The sequence below is a fragment of the Ambystoma mexicanum genome, chromosome 4q, assembly GCF_040938575.1.
Source record: "Ambystoma mexicanum isolate Mex_15411 chromosome 4q, UKY_AmexF1_1, whole genome shotgun sequence".
Taxonomy (NCBI): Eukaryota; Metazoa; Chordata; class Amphibia; order Caudata; family Ambystomatidae; genus Ambystoma; species Ambystoma mexicanum.
This window is the reverse complement of record NC_090928.1, coordinates 1,249,162,403-1,249,187,135: the sequence shown is the minus strand read 5'-3', so window position 1 is coordinate 1,249,187,135 and position 24,733 is coordinate 1,249,162,403. Positions and strand designations below refer to the sequence as shown.

The 24,733-nt window shown below is 48.9% G+C and overlaps 1 protein-coding gene across 1 annotated transcript in view; it reads left to right on the top strand.

Annotated features, from left to right (window-relative positions):
- Positions 1 to 24,733, top strand: part of LOC138468323 (exportin-5-like) — a 1,170,237-nt gene that overhangs the window by 763,440 nt on the left and 382,064 nt on the right. Inside the window, exon 22 of the mRNA XM_069608829.1 lies at positions 2,684 to 2,780. Coding sequence (XP_069464930.1) covers positions 2,684 to 2,780 — 97 coding nt within the window. The remainder of the gene's footprint in view (positions 1 to 2,683; positions 2,781 to 24,733) is intronic.

The following is a 24,733-nucleotide window of genomic DNA, read 5'->3' as shown; positions in this document are numbered from 1 at the left end:
GATTCCAGATCATGGCCATACATGAGCCTTCTGCTTATCGGAGCGTTGTTACTTCTTCTAAAGCCCACACTCAGTGTGAGTGGCTTGCTAGTTGCGCTTGTACCCCCTCAATTGCACAGTGCACCTCTCCAAGAGTTGCCTTTTCAACTTGCGATCTTAATGTTGATTTCAGGGGCAAAAGTTTAGGCTATACTGAAAAAAGACTAGCGATATAGAGACTCTTTAAAAAAAGAGGGCTAGTTAAAGAACAAGAGGCGCAGTCAATACATCAACACGCGAAGAACAGGTCGTCTTGCAGCCCTATAGTGAGCAAAAGGAACTCCAGTATTGCAAGAACCTTCCGAATTTATATTTACAAACCCTGGGTTAACATTGCATCAAGACTGCTCAAGGAACTAGCCTACAATAAACTCAAAAGGAAAGTGTTCCAGTAATAAGTAACCAAAAGCATAGTGCAAGAGGAAGAAGGCAGCTTCATTTTGATTTTCTCAAATTCCCTGTTCTTTCCCTTCTAACAGTTCTAACATTTTATGCAAAGGTTTCTTTTTATAATGAAGACAGCTAGTACTGTATCTCGTCTGAATTTGTTGCTAGCCAGATCAATTATGGTAAGCAATATTTGTTTTTTTTTTAAATACATTTTTTCCCCGGTGGCGTAAAATATTTTCCAGCTTAGTCTCTGCGCAGTGTCGACGCATTCATAACTAACACTAAACCCATTGTTTATATGGAGCATACAATGCTTTTGGTGTACATACATTATTTCTCTCGATGCCCAGGAGTACTTTTGCTAGGTACTGTAGCTGATCTTGAAATCTTGGACTGGTTGATGAGCGCTCTTTATAGTTCCATATACAATATTTTTTTTTAGCTTATATGATTGGAAGCAGTGCTGTAAGGCGCTCCATTTAGACTTATTTCTAAAGAATTGCTGTGGTTGGGAAGGGGAAATTCCCTTCCAAACTCTCTTCAGAGATGATAGTTCACAAACTACGCATTCTCACAAAGTGGTTTACCTTGTTAGTCAGTTGTGCACATGCAGATTAATCTGCGCACGAAAGCCAACTATTTCTGCACTTGGAGAAAAATAATTAGAGGGAACATTTTCCACAGATAGTTAGGAAAGTTTCTTATTTTTGCCCCTTTCATCCCATAAGACGTCTACGGGACACTTTTCTTTTTGCTTTCTGCCTGACTTTTTGGAGGTATGTAAAGCTTTCAGCTTTCCTTCCCTTACCATTTTGCTCTTATGAAGAAACTGATCGGTCCTTAAGACTATCAGTACTGAGAGAGTGTCTCGCTTTGTGGATTTCTCTTATTGTTACAATTGCACATATCACCTCAAATTGAAGTGTGGTTAGGTTACTTGGGATCCCCGTATCTCTTTCTGTAATGGCTTTTTCGTTACTTTTACGATGTACCTAGGAGGAGCTTGTGGCTACGGATATGCGTTTTGTGGTTTTACTTGTGCACATTTACAATTGCCGCAAATGGCTAGTAAGGGTGGCTAGCACTCAAAGATGGCTGTTCCACAATGTTTTTGCATGTTTGGCGATGTTGTTCATTGGCGGCCTTCCTGCCCTCTCTGGTCTGGAATCGCCATATTTCAAAAAGCCCTTTATGTGGGAAAGCTGCTGCTTTCCTGGGCTAAGAGGCATTTTGTGTGTGAGCACGAAGGATGTCTGTTGATAGGCAGATGTTGTGGCCAGAGGCTATCCATGATTGGTTAGCCAGAGCCAGTTTCAATGGTACAAAGCCTTGCCATTGGTGGGCTTGGGTGAGTTCCCAGTCCAAATCCTGCATAAAAGGAGGGCTCCTGCCGCCATTCTTCAGATCATTGTTGGAGCCAAGACCTCCACTGATGACCAGAGGACAACCCCTGAAGCTAACCAGCATGATTCCAGTGCTGTCCCGGTGAATCCATGTTCTCAAGAAGACCCTTCTGTGATGCTCTGACCCCTGGACTGGTCAGAACAACCAATCTCTACCCCTGCTCGAGGAGCTGTGCCTTCGTAATAAATGCCATATATCATATCGTAAGCATCCCTGCAGCACCCGGTGGACTGACCAGCTGTCACCTGGCTACCTGGTTGCAGCCGTCGTCATTCGGAGTGCATCCTTGGAACTTGGAGGATCTTCAACATCTCCTACTAGATGCATGCTCCTGCAATTGGAGCTTTCTGGCATCAACAGAAGCCTTACAGAGGTTTGTCACAGTTACATCTAGCCAGATCACCAATAGTGCATGTATAAACGGTTCTGAGGCGTGTGGACCTGCTTAGAATCACATGCTTTGCATAGGCCGACATCTAGAGGTCCCCAACATTTCTAGAAGACTAAGCCTTCATGTTCTACCACCTACCTTGATTGAGTTTCTCTAGACCTACGTGTCCTTTCCCTATTGGCTAAAGTAAGGGTGCCTTTTTAGAACCCTCAATCAGGGCTGTTTCTGAAAATCTTGACACTGCTGAATTCAACACTAACAGCAGCTGTTTTATGTGCGTAATCCTGTACAGTAGTGCATTTGTGGGCTAAGCTCTTGTGATTGCTTGGGGTTTGGATGTGCTGTTTAGTGCTCCTTATGGTATCCAGCATTATTGCAACCAAGAGAAAAGTAGCACGCTATATTGTCTATAGGTATTGCAAGCAAGTAACATTTGCCTTTACTTTCTCTGTATTTCAGGCCTACCACAGCCAGTGTTGGACCTTTATGACACGCCTATATACAAAACTGTAATGGAACGAATGCAGGGCTTTTTCTGCACCTTATACGACAACTGGTAAGATGTTCAGGGCCTTTGTTGTTCTCATACCTGTTTATAATTATTGTTAAAAGTGAACATGGCATGCACATATTTTCCTGTCTTTTGTTAGAGAAAATGGCCTGGTTATTTGCATGAGACTGCTTTGCTCCAACCGTGTTCAGTGCATGTCTTCCAGTCAGTCTCAATCTGCACAGATGCTTTCAGCACACCTCCTCAAATGGGTGTGACTTAAGTAAGGAGTGATTTCAGCCAGGTCTATTGCTCATCATTTTCCTGTAGTGTAATGATTGTAAAAATGACTGAATGTGCCCTTTGAAGGGCCACATTTATTTTCTTAATTGAAATCCGTATGTAGCTGAAATTTATATTGAAACTGGAGAGCTTTTACTTACACCTGTGCTGTGGTTGCAAGTCAAAGCTGTTGAAAAGGGCCCAACATATCCACCTGGGAATGTTAGTGGATTCCGTTTCTGGAGATTCCTCATGTAGACATATCACCACTGTGCGCCAGACTGCCCAGTATAGCTCTTGAAGTAATGCTTTAATACTACAATCAATTGCTTCTAATGGACTGGGTCCTCCCACGGCTTCCTCATCTAGGATACGTTCTTCCTGTTGCAGCAGATCTCAAACCTTTGACACCAGGGGGCACTGTGTGGCTCTGACATCGAGGTTCCTCAGCACTCTTAGTCTAATCTAGACATAACATCAGTGTCAGTAGAAATGGCTCACACCGTGACCTCAGTTTATTTTTTCCGCATGTACAGCATGAATGATCTTAGCCTCAGAGAATCTCAGTGATGCACTAGGACAAATCTTGGAAAAATGTCCACACATAAACCTTCCACTTTTACAGTGTTGCCATTATGATACAAATGTCCCTGACTGACCCCTGCAAGGTTGTCTGTGGTGCCTAGGTACCATTCACACAGTCGCTGATTGTGGTTCACTACAAACAGTGCGACCAAAGGCATTGTGTTAGGTAGACTTTCCTTTTTTATGTGAAATTCTCCCCACTCTGTGAGTCCCTGTTAGGACAGTTTTTCTGAAGTGCTACCATCTTCTTCAAAACCATTCAACTGAGGCAGTACAAGACTCCACTCTTAGTATAAGACTGTACCACCTGAATACATGGCAGTGTAGGCAGAGCAGCCAGGCATATCTTAGGAGGGAGAGAGGGCAGTAGAATCAGTACAAATGAAATTGTCATACAAATGGTCCAAAGAAACACTATGTATTGTAGAAATAAAGGATTTATTTAAATACAGGTAGGCCCAGATAAATCTAGGGGTAAGTAAGTACTATCACACAGTATATGCAATCAAAATTATCACAACACTATGCTTGAAGGTGCACAGACCAAAGCATAAAACTTATTTGGAACACCGAACAGTAGTTCAAGGGAAGCCACCACTTTTTATACACATTCAGTATAGGTCACACCTATTCTTGGGGAGTAAAAACCAATGGTTACTTTCTCAATTACTTTCAGTAATGCAAGGGCAGTAGACCCTACCAGTTGTACAATGAGACTCAGTACAAATCACGTAATCGGTGAACTGGACAATATACTTTTTGTGAATAGTGGAACACTTATTCCAGGTGCAGAAAAAACTAGAACTACTTTTGTGATAAGTTATACTAGGTGTGTAAAACCCAAGGATGTAATATTCTATTACAGGTGCTTTTGAGATCAGTGAAACACAGATAGAAGTAAGCAATAACTCTGGTAACTTATTTTTGATGGCACACAGCTAACTCAAGGCGAATAAAACCCACATACTTTTTCAATCTCACAACCACAGACTCTGGGTTAGATAGCACAGGGAAAGTAAACCCTAATGTTACACTTTACTGAATGATTCAAAGTTACTCTAGGTAGGCAACACCCTAATGCAGACTTATTCTGGACACGCTAACGGCAAGTCAAGAGAAGCAAGACCCAGTTGGGGGACACTCGTACAATTATCCTGCAGGAATAATCTGGTGAAGCCAACACTTTACTTTTGGGAAGAGGCACAAGCTAATAACGGGAGTGTGAAATACCTTCACATCTACTTTCTATTAGAATGGCAAAACAGTTTCTAAGGAAGAAAATATGTTAACCATACTTTTTAGAATAGTGCATCACACATTCAAGATAAGTAAGAACTTTTGTAAGTGTTAACTCTTAGTGTTAGTTACCAACCAACTCTTTAAAAGTAAGTAACTTTTAAACACTTACATTTTCTTTTCTAGGCAGAAGTCCCAATCCCTTCAAAGGTCTTTCCCTGGTTCTTGGAGCATAAGTGTTCTCAGTGGCAGAAGGGGGGTCACTAGTGTTAAACTTCGGCGTCTACCGTACCGCCCGCATCAGGTCACCTTGGCCTCCAATGCAAGTAGGACGACAGGAATGCCCCAATTGCCGCATAAAACAAAGCACAGAAAAGTCGTGGCATTACAGAGAGGACTGCGACACTACCACGCTCCATTCTTTACTCAATGGAAGCTCCCGTGGAAACTAGCCGCTTCGAACTCCATTTCACAGAAAACGGGAGTCTCGGCTGTAGTTTGAGGTTCCCAGCCAGAGCCTTGATTTCCTCTGGTCCCGCCCCCCTTCTTGTTAAAGCAGTGTCATGCTTCTGAGACTCTGCTTCTGTTTAGTGTTATAGCCAGCACTTTGAAGTTACTTCAATTCTTGCTGCATTCTACAATCCTTTTTTGAACTCCTGTGTACCGACCTGCCTTTGCTTTCACGGACGTCTTTGGAAAGCATTTTTGGACATTTCTGCCGCCCGCCTGTGCACTGAAACCCTGCCTGCTTTCACAGACCTCTTTGGGAAGCGATCTGACCACTTCTGCCGCCCGTCAGTGTATCGGACCTTTATCTCTGTTCCACAGACTTCTCTGGTAAGTGATTTTGTTTACTGTTGCTACCCGCCTGCGCATGGGAATAATCCTGTCTACTTACGAACTCTTGGAGTAGCATTTTGAACTTGTTACCACCCGCCTGTGCACCCATTTCTCTCTGTGCTCAAATACTGCCTTGTTACCCCTGTGGCAAAACCTGCTTATTTAACACCCATTGCTCTTCTGGCAGTTGAAAGAAACCTGAAACTCTCCTCCCAGTGACTGTGGTTTGGCATATTGGATTTGGTTCAGCTTGTCTTCCTTGCCTCTGAAGTGGAATCGACTAGTGCACACGAGGACGCTCTGCTGCTGGTGCATCATCCCGAAACCAGTGTTACCCTCGTGCCGTACGGGTATAGCTTCCCTACTAACCTTCCCTTTTTCTTATTTTATACCTGACGTTGTGTCCACTGCTGTTATCAGTCAACTCCCTTCCAGATCCACTGGTAATTCTAGTAACTGATCCATTACTGTTGAGAGGCCTCCCCATCACAGAAAACACCACACAGAAATCCTAACCGGCTTAAGGTAAGTACATACCCAAGCCAACACAGTACAACAGCATTGAAGATTTTGCAGCAGGAGAACTTCAGGATCTGCAGCCAAATACCAGGTCAGTGGATTCCTTGTTGTAGTGACTGAAAACAAGACCTCAGAAGGAACTTTGCAGCGGGGATCGATGTAGAAGGCTCTGGGCAAGGTTTCCCTCGCGGCTAAATGCGGTTCTGCGGATTTGGTGCCTTTTCAAGGAACATAAAAGAAGACAGAAAATTACGGTTGAGTTCTCGTTGTTACAAAGGTCCAGCACGCTGTTGAGGGGACTTTTTGGACTCGATTCATGTCTCTGGAGATCCACCAGGATGCCCACGAAGTTTCTGCGAGATTCCGAATTCGGAAGACCGTGCACCGCACAGTGACTCGAGGTCCCAGGGTATTGGGGTATTGCAGCAATGGAAGGTCACAGCAACGCGTGGAATGGCTCAAAAAGCAAGTCTTCCTGTGTCTAGTATGTCTCACCAGGCTCTGTGCCAGGGTCGTCGTTTTCTGAGTCCCCAGTCGATTGGAAGGAAGAATTGAAGCAGGCTCTGGTTACACTGCAGGCTTTCTGGTCGCTGGAAACCATCTCTGCCACTTTTCCTTCATCATCCTCTTCGGTTTAAGTTCCAGTGGTTGACTACCCTTCAGGTTTGCAGTATTTATCAGGAATTACAACACAACTTCTGCGTTCTCTCCCTGCATTTTACCAGAAGGGGTTGGTCTGGTTGTCCAATCAGGACAACCAGCTCCCGCTGGGATTTCTCCCCATTCAGGCAAGGCGTAAGACAAAGGGCTGTGGATTTCTGGACTCCTCCCTTGCTTCCTGCCCTAACAGACAGACTGGAGCCAAAGATAAAAATCACACAAAGGAATTTCCCGCCCTGGATGTCAGGGGAAGGAACAAGAAACACTAAAATGGCGAAAAAAGAAGACGGGGGGCCATTTTGGTAAAAGGAGCACCCTTTGTTGCCTTTACTGCAGCTGTGAACACAGCCCGCGGTAAAGGTGCACCAAATTAATGCAAGGTATCACTGCCACCAGCCATTGAAGGTAAGCTTGTCCCTGTAACAGAAATGTTGGTTTTAGTGTGAAAGGTGATACATTGTATCTCCCCAGCACTCCACATAAGGTGGGGTTTGCTGGTTTCACCTAACAGAATGTAAAAGGGATCCAAAGTTCCTTTCTACCCTGGGGAACTGTAGTTCTCTCAAGGTTAGCAAAATAAAGTTACAAAGGGGAGCCCCTAGGGCAGCCCAGCAACAACAGGCACTTATTGGCAAGAAGTTGTTAAAGAGGATAACTTTAAAAAGACACTATGGAGAGTCTTAAAAATGACACCCATAGAAAGAGTTAAAGATTATGTCGAAGTGTTGAAGTGTTTCTGCTACCTGAGTGTTCTTTTGTTAAAAAATCTGTATAGATTACAAACAAACAAACAAAAAAAAAAGAAATATGTGAGTGTGGAAAAAGGTTCCCACTCCCTGAGGTATTAAGAACAATTATCCCACCAGTAAAGCAAAAAGTTCTGGGGTTGACCCAGGTCAGGAAGATTTACCAGTTCTGTCAAAATCTTACTTGACAGTCCCCCAGCATTTTTGCTGGACTGTTGGATTCTTGGACTGATTCTCATGAGTGTTTTTCCTCACTCATTCTTTTAATCGAACCATGGGAATCCTTTTTACCTCTTTGGATATGTTTTAATGGAGTTACTGCCTCTACATTTTATTATTGCAGCACACAGCACTTTCTGTGCAGTGTTGCTGGGAGCTCCTTGATGAGCTTCCCTTTTTATTTTACCTGTCTTGACACATGTTACCAGGGCAGGAGGACACGTTTTGTCTCATATGTGTTTTATTTTGTGGGAGCAATACACCCCACCTTAAGTGAAGTGCTAAGGCAAAACATTGTTTCCCTTCCCCAGTGTACCTTTTTGCATGACTTTTTGTGAGCTTTTGTTGCGGTTTGCCCACTCAGCTGCGGTAAGGGACACAAGGTTCACCATTTGCCTAAAATGGTGGCCTGTTCTTGATTACTTGTTCTTTTTTGAGCCTTCTTCCACCTGCCCGAGTGGGGGAGGTCTTGATGGGTCTTTTGTCTTAGGCGGGCTTCCCTTGGAAAGGACAGGAAGTGAGAGAGGTGACCGAAACTCCCCAGGTCTTTGTCCTGCAATGTGCCTGCCTGGAAACAGTTTGTGCTGGGAGGATGTCTGTCCCCATTGGACAGCCACCTGCCAAGTTTGAATAAATGCATGTCTGGTGCTTGGTGGGCTCCGCCGGTTTTCCTGCATGAAAGACGAGGAGCCTGAAGCTGAAACTCAGTCGACCACTGGACTGAAGATCCGAAGAGGAATTTGTAGATGGATGTCCCCTGCAACTTGCAACAATTGCCAGCATGGTAGTGACCGCAGCCATCCCGTCTCTGAATTCCAAGTGACAGGGAAGATCTCCTGAAGACTACTTCCTCCCCTGGACTGGTGGGCCTAACCAGTCTCAAGACCACCTGCATGTTGCGCCGTCCCTCAGAGAGCTGCAACCTCACCTAAGACAGGGTTGGACTTTCCAAAATAGGCTAAGCTAAAGTTATAAAAAAGTTACCAGCGTTTTTATAAGTTGCATACATGTTTCAGAAGGTTTGATTATGGGATTTGTTACGCATTGTTATTCTGAAGTATCCACCTGTGTGAAAATTGCAACTGTTCTCCAGTTATTATTGTGTGATGGTACTTAACTTACTTGAATGCTACAAGCCTTAGTGTATATAAATTAATACCTATTTTTCTTTATATAACCCCTAGTGTGCAAGAAATTCCCTTGAACTAAGTGTATGCTCTGAGTTCTGTGTGCCTCACTACAGCCCTCCTAAACTGAACCTGGCTGCTCAGCCATTGCTACCAAACCATTGGGCTAGTTCTTGCTAAATCCTAGGGTTGTAACCCTGTTCACCAAGGGTGGGCTTTTTAAAGTCTTGTCTCAGACAGGACTTTATTAAAAAAAAAAAAAAAAAAAAAAAAAAAACTAATTGAAAGAGTGGGAATCAAATTTAGCTCTCAGGCATTTGGCATCAAAGTCGTCCAGCATGCCTCCATCAAAACGGAGGCCTGCTGAGGGAGTAGGTTCTGAGACAGTCGACAAATCGGCAGAGAAATCAAAAGGTCGAACAAAATATCTATCTCATTCGAGGAGTGAATACAGACATTCGCCGGACTTCTCACCTGACAGACTGACAGTTTCCAACCAAATCCGCCTTGGCTGCAAGATGGGAGGAATTGTGTGGTAAGTCGATACAACAGGACCTCCTGCTCTCTATGCAGGAGGCAATAAACCAAAGACCGACCAAGCCCACTGCACCTGGCAAAGTTCACAGGGTCTTGGAGTCTTGTCCTTCCTGTGCACTGAAGAGCCTGGGGATGGTTTTGGCCTTGATGAAACTTCGAGAGCCTTCAATGCCTTCTGCGATCTCCAGGCCCACTGCATTCTTCGATGTCATCTAGGTGCCTGTTTCAAAAGGCCCTTTATTGACAACATAGGCATCCTCGGTGTCGAGATTCCCTCCACGATCTAGAAAATACTGTCTGGGGTCATTTCAAAGCATTCTTGATGAGAACAGTGACCCAGTCCCATTTGGATTCGAGCCAATGGCAGGGACTAGAGTCCTGAAAAAGTTACAATTCGAATGGGGGTAGGCTGACAGTTAGCCATGAACTTAAAATATACAAGTCGCATAGACACCTCTCCAGAAGGTGAATTTGAGCAGTGTGAAAATGACTTCTAAAATCGGCATCTTAGTGGAGTATTTGTTTTGGAGGCTACCATATTTCTGGTGAACAGGAAAGACACCGAGAGGTTAGCCAAAAACCAATCAAAATAGTGTGGAAGAGCAGTCAAGACTTAGTCTCAGGAAAAGTGTGAGAGTGATCTTGGGCTACAATAAGTCCACACAGAACACCAATAATGACATTATTTATTAGGCCTTTCCAAACACACTAAGCATAAAAAGCATAGCTAAGTATTGTACTAAACAACATATGTCCCAAATATATACATTCACCTTTTGAGATCATAACGCATACCCAATAGTCCACGGCCAAGTAACTAAATACAAGAAAAACAGATGAGAATAATCGCAACCAAGTTCCCTCTGTTTTATGAAGCCAGCCATAAGATACGTGGGGCCTTGTGCCCAAAAAGTCACACGTTTCATGGAATGCATTTCAGAACTTTTAAAGTGGGCTGTGGTAGTGATTTTCAAAGTAAGGTAAGTAGTTAATTCAAATAAGGTAAATACCACACACTATCCTGTCCAAAAGGTAAGTCTTAGGAGAGGATCCTTGACCCAGGTTCGATCCAGGCCAGAAGGAGGTTGGGGACAAGGGCTTTCCACCCAATGTTATCCACTAGGGGGCGGGGGGTGCTGAAACTGGTATGTTCACTTACCTCCCTGACTCCAAGTGACACTGCAGGTCTTCCGGAATTTGCTGGGGCTCCAATTGTCTGTCCTTGGTCCGAGTGAAGTGTAAGGAAACCATGGTGGCAACAGTAAAGACAGACACACGTGATCAGAGTTCAAGGGTGTTTATTAAACTGTATGCAGGTTGGAAAAACGCCTAATCTAAACCTAAATCTAACATAGGAGCAAGCGTCGGCCATCAAATGAAAATAATGCAGTCTTAGTGGCGTTGTGTCGAATGAAAAAGGGCCTATACTAAGAAACCTATTGCCAAAACTTAAAACTAATACAAGAAAGGTGTGGGATAGTTTTCAAGGAAGGAAAGAAAGAATTGTTCACAAATAATGTCAGGATGCGGTAGCTTGGGTTTCCCTTCCCCACGTTTTGAGCACGGGTTAAGGTGGGATCTTGGAGCACAGCACACACTTAAACTTTCCCAGCACGAGACGACAGTTCGGCTTCAGATATCAGGTTGTTCAATGGCCAAGCCTCCTTTACCAATAAAATGTCTCTCGTCTTCGAGGGCCTGATGCTTAAGACAAACAAATACAAAGTTCCTTTTTCACATATTCTCTGGAGGGGATGGATGCACCCCTCGTTCCCCCTCTTCCAGGTGCTGACCCTTTACAAATCGTATCTCAAAATCATAGTTCCTTTTCTCAATGGAGTTTTGGGTGATGGTTTCACCCCTGGATCTCCCTTGTTCGGGCTCCAATCCTTCTTGACTGTTGGCCTCCGCCTACCGGGTTCATTATGGCTTTTCAACAAATCTTCCTCTATGGTTCTCGTACAAAGTCTTTTCAAAAGTTCGCGGTGCACCTCCCTTTCTCGGGTTCACTTGATCAGGCTGATACTGACTCATCCCTGGGTCCCCCTCTTCCGGACGGAGACCCCTCTCAATTCTCAGCCTCCCTCTACCGGGTTCACTATGGCTTTTTCTTCCTTCACAAATCCTATGGTCTTTTTAAAATATTGGCTGGGTTTACTCTTCTCAACTTCACGTTCACATTCGTTTTCAGTGTTTGCAGGATTCACTTCCCTTGCTTTCTCACAGTACTTAGGCCAAAGACTTATTGGGACGGTTCTCCAGCATGGGGTCTGGCATGGATTCACATGCTCATGAATATTCCCCGTCGTCCGGCTGGGAATCCTCAGTAAAGAAAAAAATCAGTATGTTTAGTTTCTGATCTCTTTCTTAGTAGTAACCAATCACTGGTCTCTGGGTCATACTGCCCCCAGCCAATGACTGCCCTCTCCCTAAGCCCCGCCTCTGGCAGCCATACTCAGATTTTTACCGCACGCTCAATTGTAGGGAGTCCTCTTGTTTAGTTCTCGAGCTTTTGCTCCGTTTTCCCGCTTTTTCAAAGAGATTTTCTCATTTTTCGGTCAAATAGAACCTCAAGCTCCACCATGTCTACATCCGATCAACGGGACCAGTTTCAGATTTTCTACGCCCCTCAAGGGTGAAGTTTTCGTCGAGTTACACTTCTTGGAGGAGTCCAGACTTTTCTGCGGCCTACCCGGTCATGGCCCAGGAGAAAGGAAGCTCGGCGCCCGGAAAGCTGTTCAGGTTTTGCCCTGGATGCCAGCTGCAGAATATGTTCAAGGAGGACGAGCACTCGAAATGTCTCTACTGCCTTCATGAGGACAAAACACACGTGGAGAAGGACACTGCGTTTTGCGGGAACATGTCGGAACGGACCATCGGGGACCGACACCTTCGTCTCTCCAACTGGCTGGAAGGAAAGAGCCAGTCGGGTGAGAAGAAGAAGAAGTCCGAGCAGTCTTCTAAGTCCTGTGTGGGCGCCCCGGCGATGGGGTCCCAACAGAAGGCAAAGCGGGCACTGGGAGTGCCGAACGGTCGGGCTTCTTGGCTGCCAGGCAGGACGCATCCTCTCCAGCGCCATCAACCACGAGCCAACGCTCTGGCTCAGGGAAGAGGAAGCCCGAGAACCCGGCAAAGCTTCTGGAGAGGCACGGTTCGATCTTGAAGGATCCAACATGGGGGGGGCTGAGGCGGTGACTCCCCCTACCCCCCCACCACGGTGAAGGCCACAGGCCTGCAGAAGGTGGTGAAGGCCTTAATTCACCCGGCCAAGTCGCGGCGGCCCTGGCGCAGCCTGAGGAGGCTACGACAGTGGAGCCGACCTCGGGGACCAGAGTTTCCCAGCCACCGCGGAGGGAAGCCTCTTTCAGGCCCATCGAGAAGACCCCCCCGTGAAGACCCCGGCGGAAAAAGAGGGAGGGAGCCGGTGGCCATTGTGGACACAGACACAGTCTCCGAGGTTGAAGTCTTGGAGGGGCTTGACGAGAGCGTCGAAGAGGCCCGGTTCCACGGTAGGGATCCTGACGAAGGGGACGAAGAGGGCGGCACCGGCGAGGTTCCTAGTCAACCGTCGCGCCCTTTGCTTCCGGAGCCGCAGGACAGCTCGGTGGCCATTTTGTTGGCAATACAATCCTTATGTTCGGAGATAAGGATGAGATTGCCCCTACCACCGAAGGAGGAGCCGGTACCAGGCCCGACTGAGGAGCCAGAGCCGGGCCCGTCAGGAAGTCCCCCAAACAAGAGAAGACGGACCCATCCAGCCCCGCCTTTTCAGCCCTTGCGGCCTGCTCAGGCTTTGCCCACGTCCCCCGTACCTGGGGATGACAGGAGAACAGACACGATGGGTACGGAGGACGACGACGGCAGGACGGAGCTCCCATCGCCTCCAGCCTGGGCCTCCCCGCCCGACGAGATTGGGTCTGTCCACGCTATAATCGCCAGGGCATCTGAGCTTTTTCAGCTCTGACCCGAAGAGAAGGAAGGTTTCCTTTACCAACGGCGCGAGGCCAAGAGGAAGACCGTCCTCGCTGTGCCTCTGCTGGATGACATCTGGGACGAAGGTCTCACCCTTCACAAGAACCCGTTTACGACGCCTGCCAAGAGGGATCAGTAGGAGAAGTACTGGGTCCCTGACGCGGCCCCTTTGTGTCCTAGGGCGCAACCGACCCCTGACTCGGTCGTCTCAGCAGCGGCCAAGAAGAAAGCGGGGCAGGGGGGCATCGGCCTCAACGTCAGTTTCCCTGCCAGACGGCGAAGGAAAGAAGGCTGGATGCAATGGGACAACAAGTTATATCATCATCGGCGGCAACAACGATTAAGGCGGTCAACGCCCTCGCGATCGTGGCCCGCTACGACAGGGAGTTATGGTACAAGACCGCCCCCCTGTTGGACTTCCTACAAGACAAGAGGGCTGAGGCCCTGGAGATCTTGCAGGAAGGTGAGGTGGCGTCGGACCACGCCATAATGGTGGCAACGGACATTGCCGACACCGGTTTCTGCCAGCTAGGTAACAGTGTTTGCCTCAGACGATGAGGGTGGCTCAAGGCGACGGATTTCTGCCAGGACGTACAAGCCAAGGTTTTGGACATGCCGTTCGACGGGAGCAACCTGTTTGGGAAAACAGTGGATGAGTGCCTGCAAGCCATCAAGGAGGACACAGACAGCTAAGGGCCTAGGAGTTCTCCAGCAACGAAAGCCGTCCTTTCGGAGCCCCGGAGGCAAGCAGGGTGCCTCCAAGGGATTCGGCGGTGGCTCCTCTACGTACCGCCAAGCGGCCTGCTCCTCGTCGCAGGAAGCCTATAGAGGACGAGCCAAGTCTGGTGGATCCCGCCGTCGTCACCAGGGAGGCCAAGGCGGCAAGGCGTCCTCAAAGCACCCCGGTGGGAGGCCGGCTGGCAAAGTTCGTCAGCATGTGGGAGTCCATCTCCACCGACCGTTGGGTGCTAGACGCCCTGGCCCAGGGGCACGCCCTCGAATTTCTAAAAAAGTGCCCCGCATTCCTCCCGTGGCCAGGAAAGAAATCCATGTCCCTCAACTGCTGTTGGAGCTAAGGGCGATGCTCAAGAAAGTTGCCATCGAACTCGTCCCAAAGAAGCTCCGGGGCTCCGGAGTATACTCAAGGTACTTCCTCGTGAAAAAGAAGACAGGAGGGTGGTGACCCATCCTAGACCTGCAACGACTGAAAAAGTACATCAAGGCACAGAAGTTCCGGATGGTCACCCTCCAGCACGTGCTGGGACAGCTGGAGGAGGGCGATTTCCTGTCGTCGTTGGATTTGGAGGATGCATACTTTCCCATTCTAAAAGGACACCGGAAGATCCTTAGGTTCCTGGTCCAAGTGTGGCACTACCAGTTCAAGGCCCTCCCATTCGGATTGAAGTAGGCACCCAGGGTTTTCACCAAGTGCCTCGCTCCAGTGGCGGCGCGGCTGCGCCTGCAGGGGATCCACGTCTACCCCTACCTGGATGATTGGCTCATCCACGCAAGGACAAGGGAGCTCGCCGTAGAACATACAGCGAAGACCGTCCAGCTGCTCACAGACCTGGGGTTCTCCATCAACTTCCCCAAGTCCCTCCTAGTCCCCTCTCAAGTCGCACTGTTTCTGGGAGCCAAGCTCGACACAGTGGCGCCTCGTCGTCGGAGGAAAGGACAAAGGCCATCCTAGGCAAGGTGTAGCGTCTGCTGGCCACGGACGTGGCCAGAGTGAGGTCCATCAAGTCCCTCCTAGGATTGATGTCCTCTTGCATGTATCTCGTGCGCCTGTGCAGGCCTCCGATGCGCCCTCTACAGACGTTCGACGCCCGCTGGATTCAAGCGATGGGCAGCTTCGAGGACAGGATCCCTCTCGGTGGTGGGGCACCTGCGGTCATCTAGCGGCGGAGACAGACTTTCAGACTCCGGCCCACCAGGCGACGGTGATGACGGATGCCTCCCTGGAGGGGAGGGGAGCCCACACCGGAGATCTTCATGCGAGAGGCCTTTGGCTCCACATCAACATCCTGGAGCTCCGGGCAGTGTTCTGGGCCCTCAGGTCCTTTCTCCCATCCCTCAAGGGCAAGGTGGTGAGTATCTTCGCAGACAACACCACCACGATGTTCTACATCTGGAAGCAGGGCGGAACCATATCCCCGGCCCTATCCATGGAAGCCCAGGACCTGTGGTATTGGGCTGTTGCTCAAGGGATGTTTCTGGTGCCGTTTCATCTGGCAGGGATAATAAACGCCATCGCCAACTCACTCAGCAGAGAGCTGTGCTCGTGCCATGAGTGGGAACTAAGTCAGGATCAAGTGGACCGACTCTTTCAGCGATGGGGCAAACCCCAGATCGACCTGTTCGCGACGGCGACGAACTCCAAGGGCCAGAGGTTCGCCAGCAGGTTTCCCCAACCGAGGAGCATGGGCAATGCTTTCTTGTTCCCCTGGAACGGCCTGTTCCTATATGCGTTTCCTCCGTTGCCGTTGCTGCTCCGACTCACCAACCAGCTCAAGAGGTCCCGGTGCAGAATGATCCTCGTCGCACCGGTGTGGCCATGACAGATCTAGTTCCCGGACCATCTGGACTTGTCAGCCTCCCCACCAGTCAAGCTGTCGACGGACGCAGATCTTCTCTCCAGAAAAGGAGGCGCAATTCTTCATCACGACCCAGAGTCGCTGAACTTGCAGGCCTGACTCCTGTGGCACTAGAGTTTGGAGGATACGATATCCCGGCCGACTGCAGGGAGGTTCTTGCGAAGGCCAGGGCGTCCTCAACACTCAAGTGCTACGGACATAAGTGGAAGAGGTTCTCTATCTGGTGCCATACACCGAAGATTAACCCTCTGCGGATTACGGCCCCTCAAGTATTGCCGTACCTTCTGTCGCTAAATCTGGACTATCTCATGCTTCAATCAAGATACACCTGGCAGCGATTTCCCGATACACCAGGACTACAGGGCGGTCATCCCTGTGGTCTCATCGCCTGGTTAAGGAATTTATGAAAGGACTGTTTCGATCATCCCCGCCGGTGAAGGCACCAGCCCCGGCGTGGGAGCTCAACGTGGTGCTGACCAGGCTCATGGGTCTGCCATTCAAGCCATTGCATCCGGCCCCGTTGAAGTTTCTGTCGTGGAAAACAGCGTTCCTGGTGGCCATCACCTCCGCACGACGTGTGGGAGAGATCCAGGTGCTATCCTGCAAGCCTCCATACCTGACCTTTCAAGATAAGAGGGTAGTGCTGAGGATGCACCCCTCCTTCATGCCCAAGGTACCGTCGGACTTCCGTCTCAACGAACCCTTGGTGTTGCCTGTGTTCTTCCCGTCGCCTTCGTCGCCGGCTGAGAGGACTTTGCACTCGCTGGATGTGGCTAGAGCGCTGAAGTTCTACGTGGACCGCACGAAGTGTTTTCGGAAGACGTCACAACTCTTTGTGAATTTTGGACCTGTCAATCAGGGGAAGGCTCTCTCGAAGGCTTCCATTTCCAGATGGCTCTCCGGCTGTATCATGTACTGTCATCGGTTGGCAAACCGACCGCTGCCTGGCCGTCCGAGAGCCCATTCCACCAGAGCGATCGCAGCTACCACGGCGTTCCTTTCTGGTGTGTCCCTGCTGGACATATGCAGGGCTGCTACGTGGAGGTCGACGCACACCTTCACGAAATTCTACTGCGTCGATCGGGATTCCAGGTAGGAGTCCAGGGTCGGCCAAGCAGTGCTGCGCAACCTGTTCACCTGAGGTGAGCCTGGTGAGGAGGTAAGATGCTTAATGTTGAGTTTGATGTAATGCTTAATGTTGAGCCTTTGCCACCTCCCGTGGTTGTGCATGTGTGTACTGCTATGTATTCTTTATTCATGAGCATGTGAATCCATGCCAGACCCCATGCTGGAGAAGGAACAAGTTACTTACCTGTAACTGTTGTTCTCCAGCATGGGTCTGGCATGGATTCACATGCGAACCCTCCCGCCTACCCCTCTGCGGCTCTTCACTTGGTCATACTGCCACTTCACGTGCTTCCAAATCTGAAGATGGCTGCCAGAGGCGGTGCTTAGGTAGAGGGCAGTCATTGGCTGTGGTCAGTATGACGCAGAGACCAGTGATTGGTTATTACTACGAAAAACAGATCAGAAACGAAACTGATACTGGTTTTTTCTTTACCGAGGATTCCCAGCCTGACGACGGGGAATATTCATGAGCATGTGAATCCATGCCAGACCCATGCTGGAGAACAACAGTTACAGGTAAGTAACTTGCTCCTTGTCAATCATAGGTCCATTGGGGATTCGTCCAAAATAGAATGAGTGTTTGCGGTGCTTTCTGGCCTTCTTCCTTGTTATGAATTTAGTAGGAGGGGGAGGCAGGCTTCCACATCCCTCTTCAGGCTTTTGACTGTACAGGGATTTTGTTAGACCTCCTGTATGACCACTTTGACCTATCTTGGTGGCTCTCCTGCGGCCTTCTGTAGTTTCATTCAGATGGAGATCGACAGTCTCTCGCGTTAGCACCTACGTGGTGCCGGTTCCCTCTGCAGCTGGTCTCCCCTCAACACTTTTACATTTCTTTCAACTTGGATCCACTTGCCAGTTTGCGTATTTCATTCACCGGAGCCCGGCTCTTATCGGTACTCCCCTCGACTCAACGGTTGTGATGAACCACTTGGCTTTCCTCGTAACTGGAGTCAGGTAACTGCAGTACCACGGTAGCAGGAGTTTCCTTCGCTCCCGCTTATCAGTGTCGACACGGACTGTGTACGGTTTACATCTGTTGCAGCACACTTGGGCTATTGTCCTCGGTTTTACGATTCCCTCTGCGGAGGCTTTGGGCGTCTGCATCAAAAAGGGCAAGGTCGTGTGTCTCCTTGTTAGCCTCTCGATATTCGCCACCTTTCTCTTCCTCTTCGAACTGCCGGACCTGGGAAGCTGTCTCACCTTTTATCACTGTGGGGAAAGGAAAGTGCCGTCAGTTGTGAGTGACTTAGGTCAATTGCCTGACTTTGCCTGACCCTTGGGTTGGGACATGTGAGGTAAACAGTTTTTGCATTTGTCCGGTGTTTGTCAAAATATAAAGAAGTGTTTGGGTTGTAAAAAGAAGGTGGTAGAGTTTCCAGGTATCCTACAGGGTCGGAAGGGAAAGAGGTGTTACATGGAATTATAAACCTCGTATTAGGGGTTGTGGTGATCTCGGAAGGGTAGGTTTTGTGAAATGAGTAGGATGGTTTGGAACATTATAATCAGAGGGATGGGATTGGTAGGGTTTGTGGGGCATAAGGGAATAGCTGGGATTGTGAAATAAACAAGGGGTATTGTGGGCATGGTAGTGTTTTATCTGAGCAGGTTGAGAGTACAGAAATTAATAATCCGAGGGACATGGAGAAGAACATCGGGGAATGTTCGGGCAGGAAAACAGGGATTCTGGGATAAATGATCTTTGGGTGCAAGTGGTTTGGAAATCTTAAGGGATTGGTTCTGTACGGAGGGGTCTTTGGATCTGGGTAGGAAAGATTCAATGGGAGGAGGCGAGGCAGATGTATTGTTTCCTACAAAGGCCTCAGGGATTTCATATTTTTCTTTTCTCTTGGTGCAGTATCGTGTCTCACCTGGGGCTTTTCCCCGAGCATAACCCTGGGTTCCCTCATCCAGGTGGTCCTCGTTGGTTCGTCTACCCCCAAGTTTGGACTTTGTGAGAGCTGGTTCTTCCTTGGCCACCTGAATAAGGCATTCCCTAGATCTATTCAGGGAAATACCCTCAGGTTTTTCACAGAGGGGATCCCAGGGGTCGTGGGTGAAGGTCACTTTTCGGATGTGGATCTGGTCACAGTTCTTACCAGACGGTGCCAGGCAACTTCTTGAAGACCTCCAAATGAAGAAAAGGGTCCAATCTCAGCGATGCAGAACCTTCAGGATTGCAGAAGGATGGTTCCAGCGGAGGTCACCACTTTCAGGCGGTGCAGGCAATCTTCTAGCGATGAACACAGAGGGAGCCTCAGCTTCCCTTGCAGTGAGATGGCTGATATTGCGAGGACAGGCGTCTTATGGCATAAAATGAAGATCCTGTGTGTCACAAGGCCCTGCTCAGAACGGCAATGGCTGTAGCCCAAAAGGGAGTTGGTCAGTGCACGGGGTGGTCCGGGGTACCTTCCAAAGCATAGATCCTTGACCAGAGGTCGAGACTGCTTGTTCCCACTGGTTCAAGGGTCGAAGCACCAACAAGGGTTTTCTGAGATCAGGCAGAGGAGCATAGCCTCACCGGGCCAAGCACTGGAGTTGATGCTGGTCAGCTGTAGGGGTTGTCCTCTGGGCATCAGCGGACTGCTCTTCATAGAAGTCTTGGTTCCAATAATGATCTGTCGATTTAGCTGCAGGATCCCTCCTTTTTATCCAAGGTTCAGGCTGAGTGCTACTCCCCAGTCCAACTAATGGAAGGGATCTGCAACATTCAAGCAGCCCAGGGTTGTCCAATACTGGTCATAACAGCCATCCAGCAACAGACGTTTGGGCTCCAGAGAATGTGGACTGGGACCAGACTGTCCCAGCCCTCCTTTGGCTGTCACACACCAATCCCACTTACCCGTGAAATCAGAAGCTTTCACCGGGAAAGGGGTTACCATGTATGGCATTTCCTGACCGGAGAAAGCAGGAACGAGGCCAAAGGACAAGATGGCCAAACAGCATGCAAAACTCTTGTAGCACGGCCATCTTAATGTTTTAGCCAGCTTTAGTATCCATTTTCGATGAATGCAAACGCGCACGAGAAAAATATCAAACTGTAAGAAAAATTTAAAAGAATCAAACGGCTTCCACCAGCTGTTATTAGGCACATTGTCAAAATAACCAAAAAGCCATCAGGTTAAATGTTATAAGGATTTCAAATATCCTAACTGCATGTCACTGTAAGGTGATGTGTGCAATTGGAAAAATACAAGAATTCCAAAAAAGGGACTTAAACGTCTCTCAGTATTGACAGTCTTGGAGACGAGTCAGTTTCCCCATAAGAATGAGCAAGACAGGCAAGGCAAGTAAAGCAGATGCAGGACAGGGTTAAGAAATAAGCCCAAAAAAAACAGCGGGTCTCTTAGGAATATATGGGAGAAAGATGCAAAAATAATATTTCCTCACAAGCAGCTAGACTCTCATGGCCATCCTAATGCTGCATACAGAAAGGTCACAGATGCTTTGGGTTGGTGATCTCACTGATATTCTCGACAGAGAACCACAAGTGGAACCAGTCCTGCACTTAAAGGTCCTTTGTTCAAGCCTTTGTTCAAGCCTTGGAAGAGACCCTGCTCTGCACCAGCAGTACACAAGTGTCTGGTAAAGCAGTACAAGCTGGCATCCGCTGACCCAGACTTCTGTCCAAGCACCCAAGTCCAGAGAGCTTGATGATGTAGGCAGCAACATTTACAGCTCATCTCCAACTCCCTTTCCAACCTAGGATGGCTTCCTTTCCATTCACAACTTAAATTTCACTTCTGCTGTCTTGTCTTTAAAACTCTTCATGACCGGGGCGTGGCCAGCCGAGGACCCGTTCAGATGGCTCCGAGGTAGGCTCTGTAACCCCTTTCCCAACATGGCCCAAACACCCCCACAAATGGGACCGTTTTCGGACGAAAAAAGAGGCAGAAGTGGCGGAACATATGAGGCACCGCCAGAAAAGAAGGGAAGCGACGGGGAGCCATCGTAAGCGAGTTAGAAGCGTTTAGGCAAAGCGACCCGGACCACCTGCCAAGATGGTGGCCAGAAGCTGAAAAACAACGGACGCCCGATGGCGGACGGGGAATGGCCCCATTTCGCCCCTGCATGCAGAAGCCATTAATCCTTAGTCCTAAACGAGACAGAGGACTCCGGCCCCCATCAGCGAGGAGTGAATGAGAAGCCGCAGCCCCGTTACGCGGTCGGCAGGGTGCTGCGGGGAGTCACTCTGGACCCCGAGGACGGCAGATGGCAAAACCCATCGAACTGACACGTATGCCTGCCTGCTGGAGACCCAGTGAAGCTGATCAACAGAACTGTCCCTGAGGTGTACGCGGACCAAGGAACAGCCAGCGGAACCACCAAGCTCCGAATGGATGAGTGGTGACGCAACCGGAGGACAGCGTGAGCTGAGAGCGGAGGTGGCGGAAGCCCAAGGTAACTACCGGACTCGCCCGAGCCACAACCGGAGCCGGCCCATGCTGGATATGTGAGGTGAGGGGGAACAGAAGCACTTGCAAGCAATGGCGGGGAGGCAGTGCAGCGCAGGGGCAGCCCCGAAACAACGCGCGGCGCTCGGGCGCACACCAACCTTTCCCCCACCTCACTGAATCGCCAGAGCGGGAGCCGCGACTCCAATGCGCCCAACCAGATATAAACTCTGCCAGCCGTGGGAGAGAAGGAGGGACCTGCCTCAGCGTCTGGCAGCCTGAGGAAGACTCAGGGCGCACAACTGAGGGTGTGCCCTCTCGCGAGTTACCCTGTGGCCATGGAGCTGATAACCCTGCAACCCAGCAGGAGATGAGAAACCAACAATGGCGGAACTCACTCAATGAGCTGCCCATAAGCGAATCCCATTCAATAGAGCGATATGAAACGCCCGGAGAAAAGCAGGAGGGGCAGACTCATGAAGCACAATACTCAAGGATGTTTCAAGACTCAAGGATGTTTCAAGACTCCTGGAGGGAACCACAACCTATGTAGAGCTCCACAGTAAGGAGAAACAAAGAACCACCTGTGCCAACACAGCAAATTTTACGAACACATTAGAAGCAAGCACACCCCCGCCGTGCTCCCGTCCTCCCCGCCTCCCACTCAAAATATTTCCAAACAATCTATTAAAACGAAGGGAGGAGCATCGGGGACATCAAAGTGATGATGCAGGCGGCGGAGACTCAAAAATGGGGCCAGATTCAGGCCACTGCCCAGGTACACCTCTCCCCAACGGAAGGCCTGGTTGACACAACGGACCCGCCAATCCGGAAATCGGACCTCCTGGCATTGCTCCAAGAACTGAAAAAAGACATCCAAGAAAGCGCTGCGGACTTGGCTAAATCTGTAGCCGATCTCAACAAGGGGGTCATGGCTGCTGAAAGAATAGATGAGGTGGAAACCACGATGGCTGAACAGGGGCAGGAACAGGAAGAATTAACCAAAAGGGTACAGGAGCTTGAACAGTAGATGGAACGGTTTCAAAACAGGCAGGAAGATGCCAAAAATAGGTCTAGAAGGGATAACATACGGATCCGAGGAGTCCCAAAATCCGTGGCAGACCCTGAACTACAACAACATGTAATAGACCTATTCCAACACATCCTAAGTACTGGGGATGATAAGGACATGGTGCTAGATCGTACACACAGGGTCTATTTGACGTACCAACTTAATAAAAACTTAACTCCGGATGTCCTTACAAGAGTACACCTATTTCAGCTAAAAGAAGACCGCATGCGCGCCACAAGGAAAAAAGAACCCATCCACTTCAGATCTACAACTATCCAACTATACCAGGACCTGGCACAGGCAACCCTTCTCAAGAGAAAACAGCTGAGGGTTGTGACAAACTGGCTGCGGGCTAAAGGAGGTTGTTACCGGTGGACATACCCTACTGGACTTCGTTTCGAATGGGAAGGTCAACGATACACGATCACCAAAGAGGAGGAAATGGAAAGCCTTATGGGAGACGGGGAGGACAGCCGAAATGCTGGCGCAAATGGCTCCCCATCTAGAGACAAAAAGAGAATGGACTCAGCTGAAAAGGAACCATGGAAGCCAGCACGCCCCCGCCCAAGGGGCCGCAATAAAGATACCAACGCCACAGACCCTACATGAGTGTTCGGGCTCAGGCTCCAAGAGTGGCACCTAAAATACCAGATGCTTGATTTCGACCTATGATAGGCACTGACAAAATGGGGCGTAAATATAAAAACTGAGGACAAAAGATGGATACCGAGAAAGAGATGTCAAAGACCGAAAACATACAAGAACCAAATTCAGTGGGGGTTAGGGGAGGTACCAGACCCCAGTTTCCCAGGGAAGTTTATACCTGGTGACTTGTTGTGGTAAATCCACCAAGGGTGTTTGTAGGGGAAGTTGGAGTTCAAGGGTTAAGGGGTTTATTTATTTATTTACATTTATATAGCGCGCAAGCAGCCCAGGGGCATTGAGGCGCTGTTACTTGCATTAAACTTAGTTACATGTTACAGGCATGGTAGAAGTTGTTGACACATTGTGAATGTTACATATATCGCTTTGGTCGTATAATACATGATACATGGAGGTACTCATGCTGGTGTGTCTGGCCTTAAGTGAAGAGGGTGGTCTTCAACGTTTTGCGGAAGGTGGTGAGGGAGGCCTCGCCACAGATAGTGGGTGGTAGGGCATTCCAGTGAGAGGGCGCGAGATAAGGGAAGCTGGATCCTCCCGCTTTTGCTTTTTTTTTTTACTCGTGGCACCGAGAGCATGTTGGTATACGGCGATCTGGTTGAGGAGACGAGGTGTATCCTTTGAGAGAGGTATGGAGGAGCAGTGAGGTGGATGCACTTGTGGGTCAGTGTAAGGGCTTTGAATAAGATCCTTCCTTTTATTGGGAGCCAGTGGGCTAGTTTTCTGGCCTCCGAGATGTTCTCTTTTTGCAATGCCTTGGGCTGCCCGGAGTGCATTGTTCTGTATTACTTGTAATCTCTCTAAGTTTTTATTGGAGGTTCCTAGGAAGAGTAGGTTACAGTATTCTAGCCTAGAGCCGGTGATGGCTCTGGCTATGTTGGTGCAGTTTTCTTTGGAGAGAAAGGGTCTGACTGCATTGATAAGTTTGGCATGATATGCAGCTGCAGAGGCAATTGCGTTGATTTTTCTGTCCATGGATAGGCTGGAATCCAGGTAGACTCCCAGAGTTTTGACAGAGTCGGAAACTTGAATTTTAATGGAGTCAATGGTGAAGTGGCTGAATTGGGCATCTAGGTTTTTTAGGGTGTCGGGAGAACCTACCGGGAGGAGTTCCGTCTTGTCGGAGTTGAGGCATAGGCCGTTATCTGCCATCCAGGCTTGGATGGTGTTGTAGAGGTTGTTGAGGGTCAGGGAGTCAGTGGTATAGTTACCTGTGAGAGTGAGGAGGATCTGTGTGTCGTCGGCGTAGTTTGTGTAGGAGATGCCCATGGCGTCGAGGATGAGGAAGAGGGGGCGTGTAAAGATGTTATATAGCGTGGGGGAGAGGCAGGAGCCTTGGGGCACCCCGCAGAGTATGATGGTTGGTGAAGCTGCGGCTCGGTCCGAGAAAACTTGCATGGTTCTGTCTTGTAGGAAGGAGGTGATTCACGCTGTGGCTTCAGGGG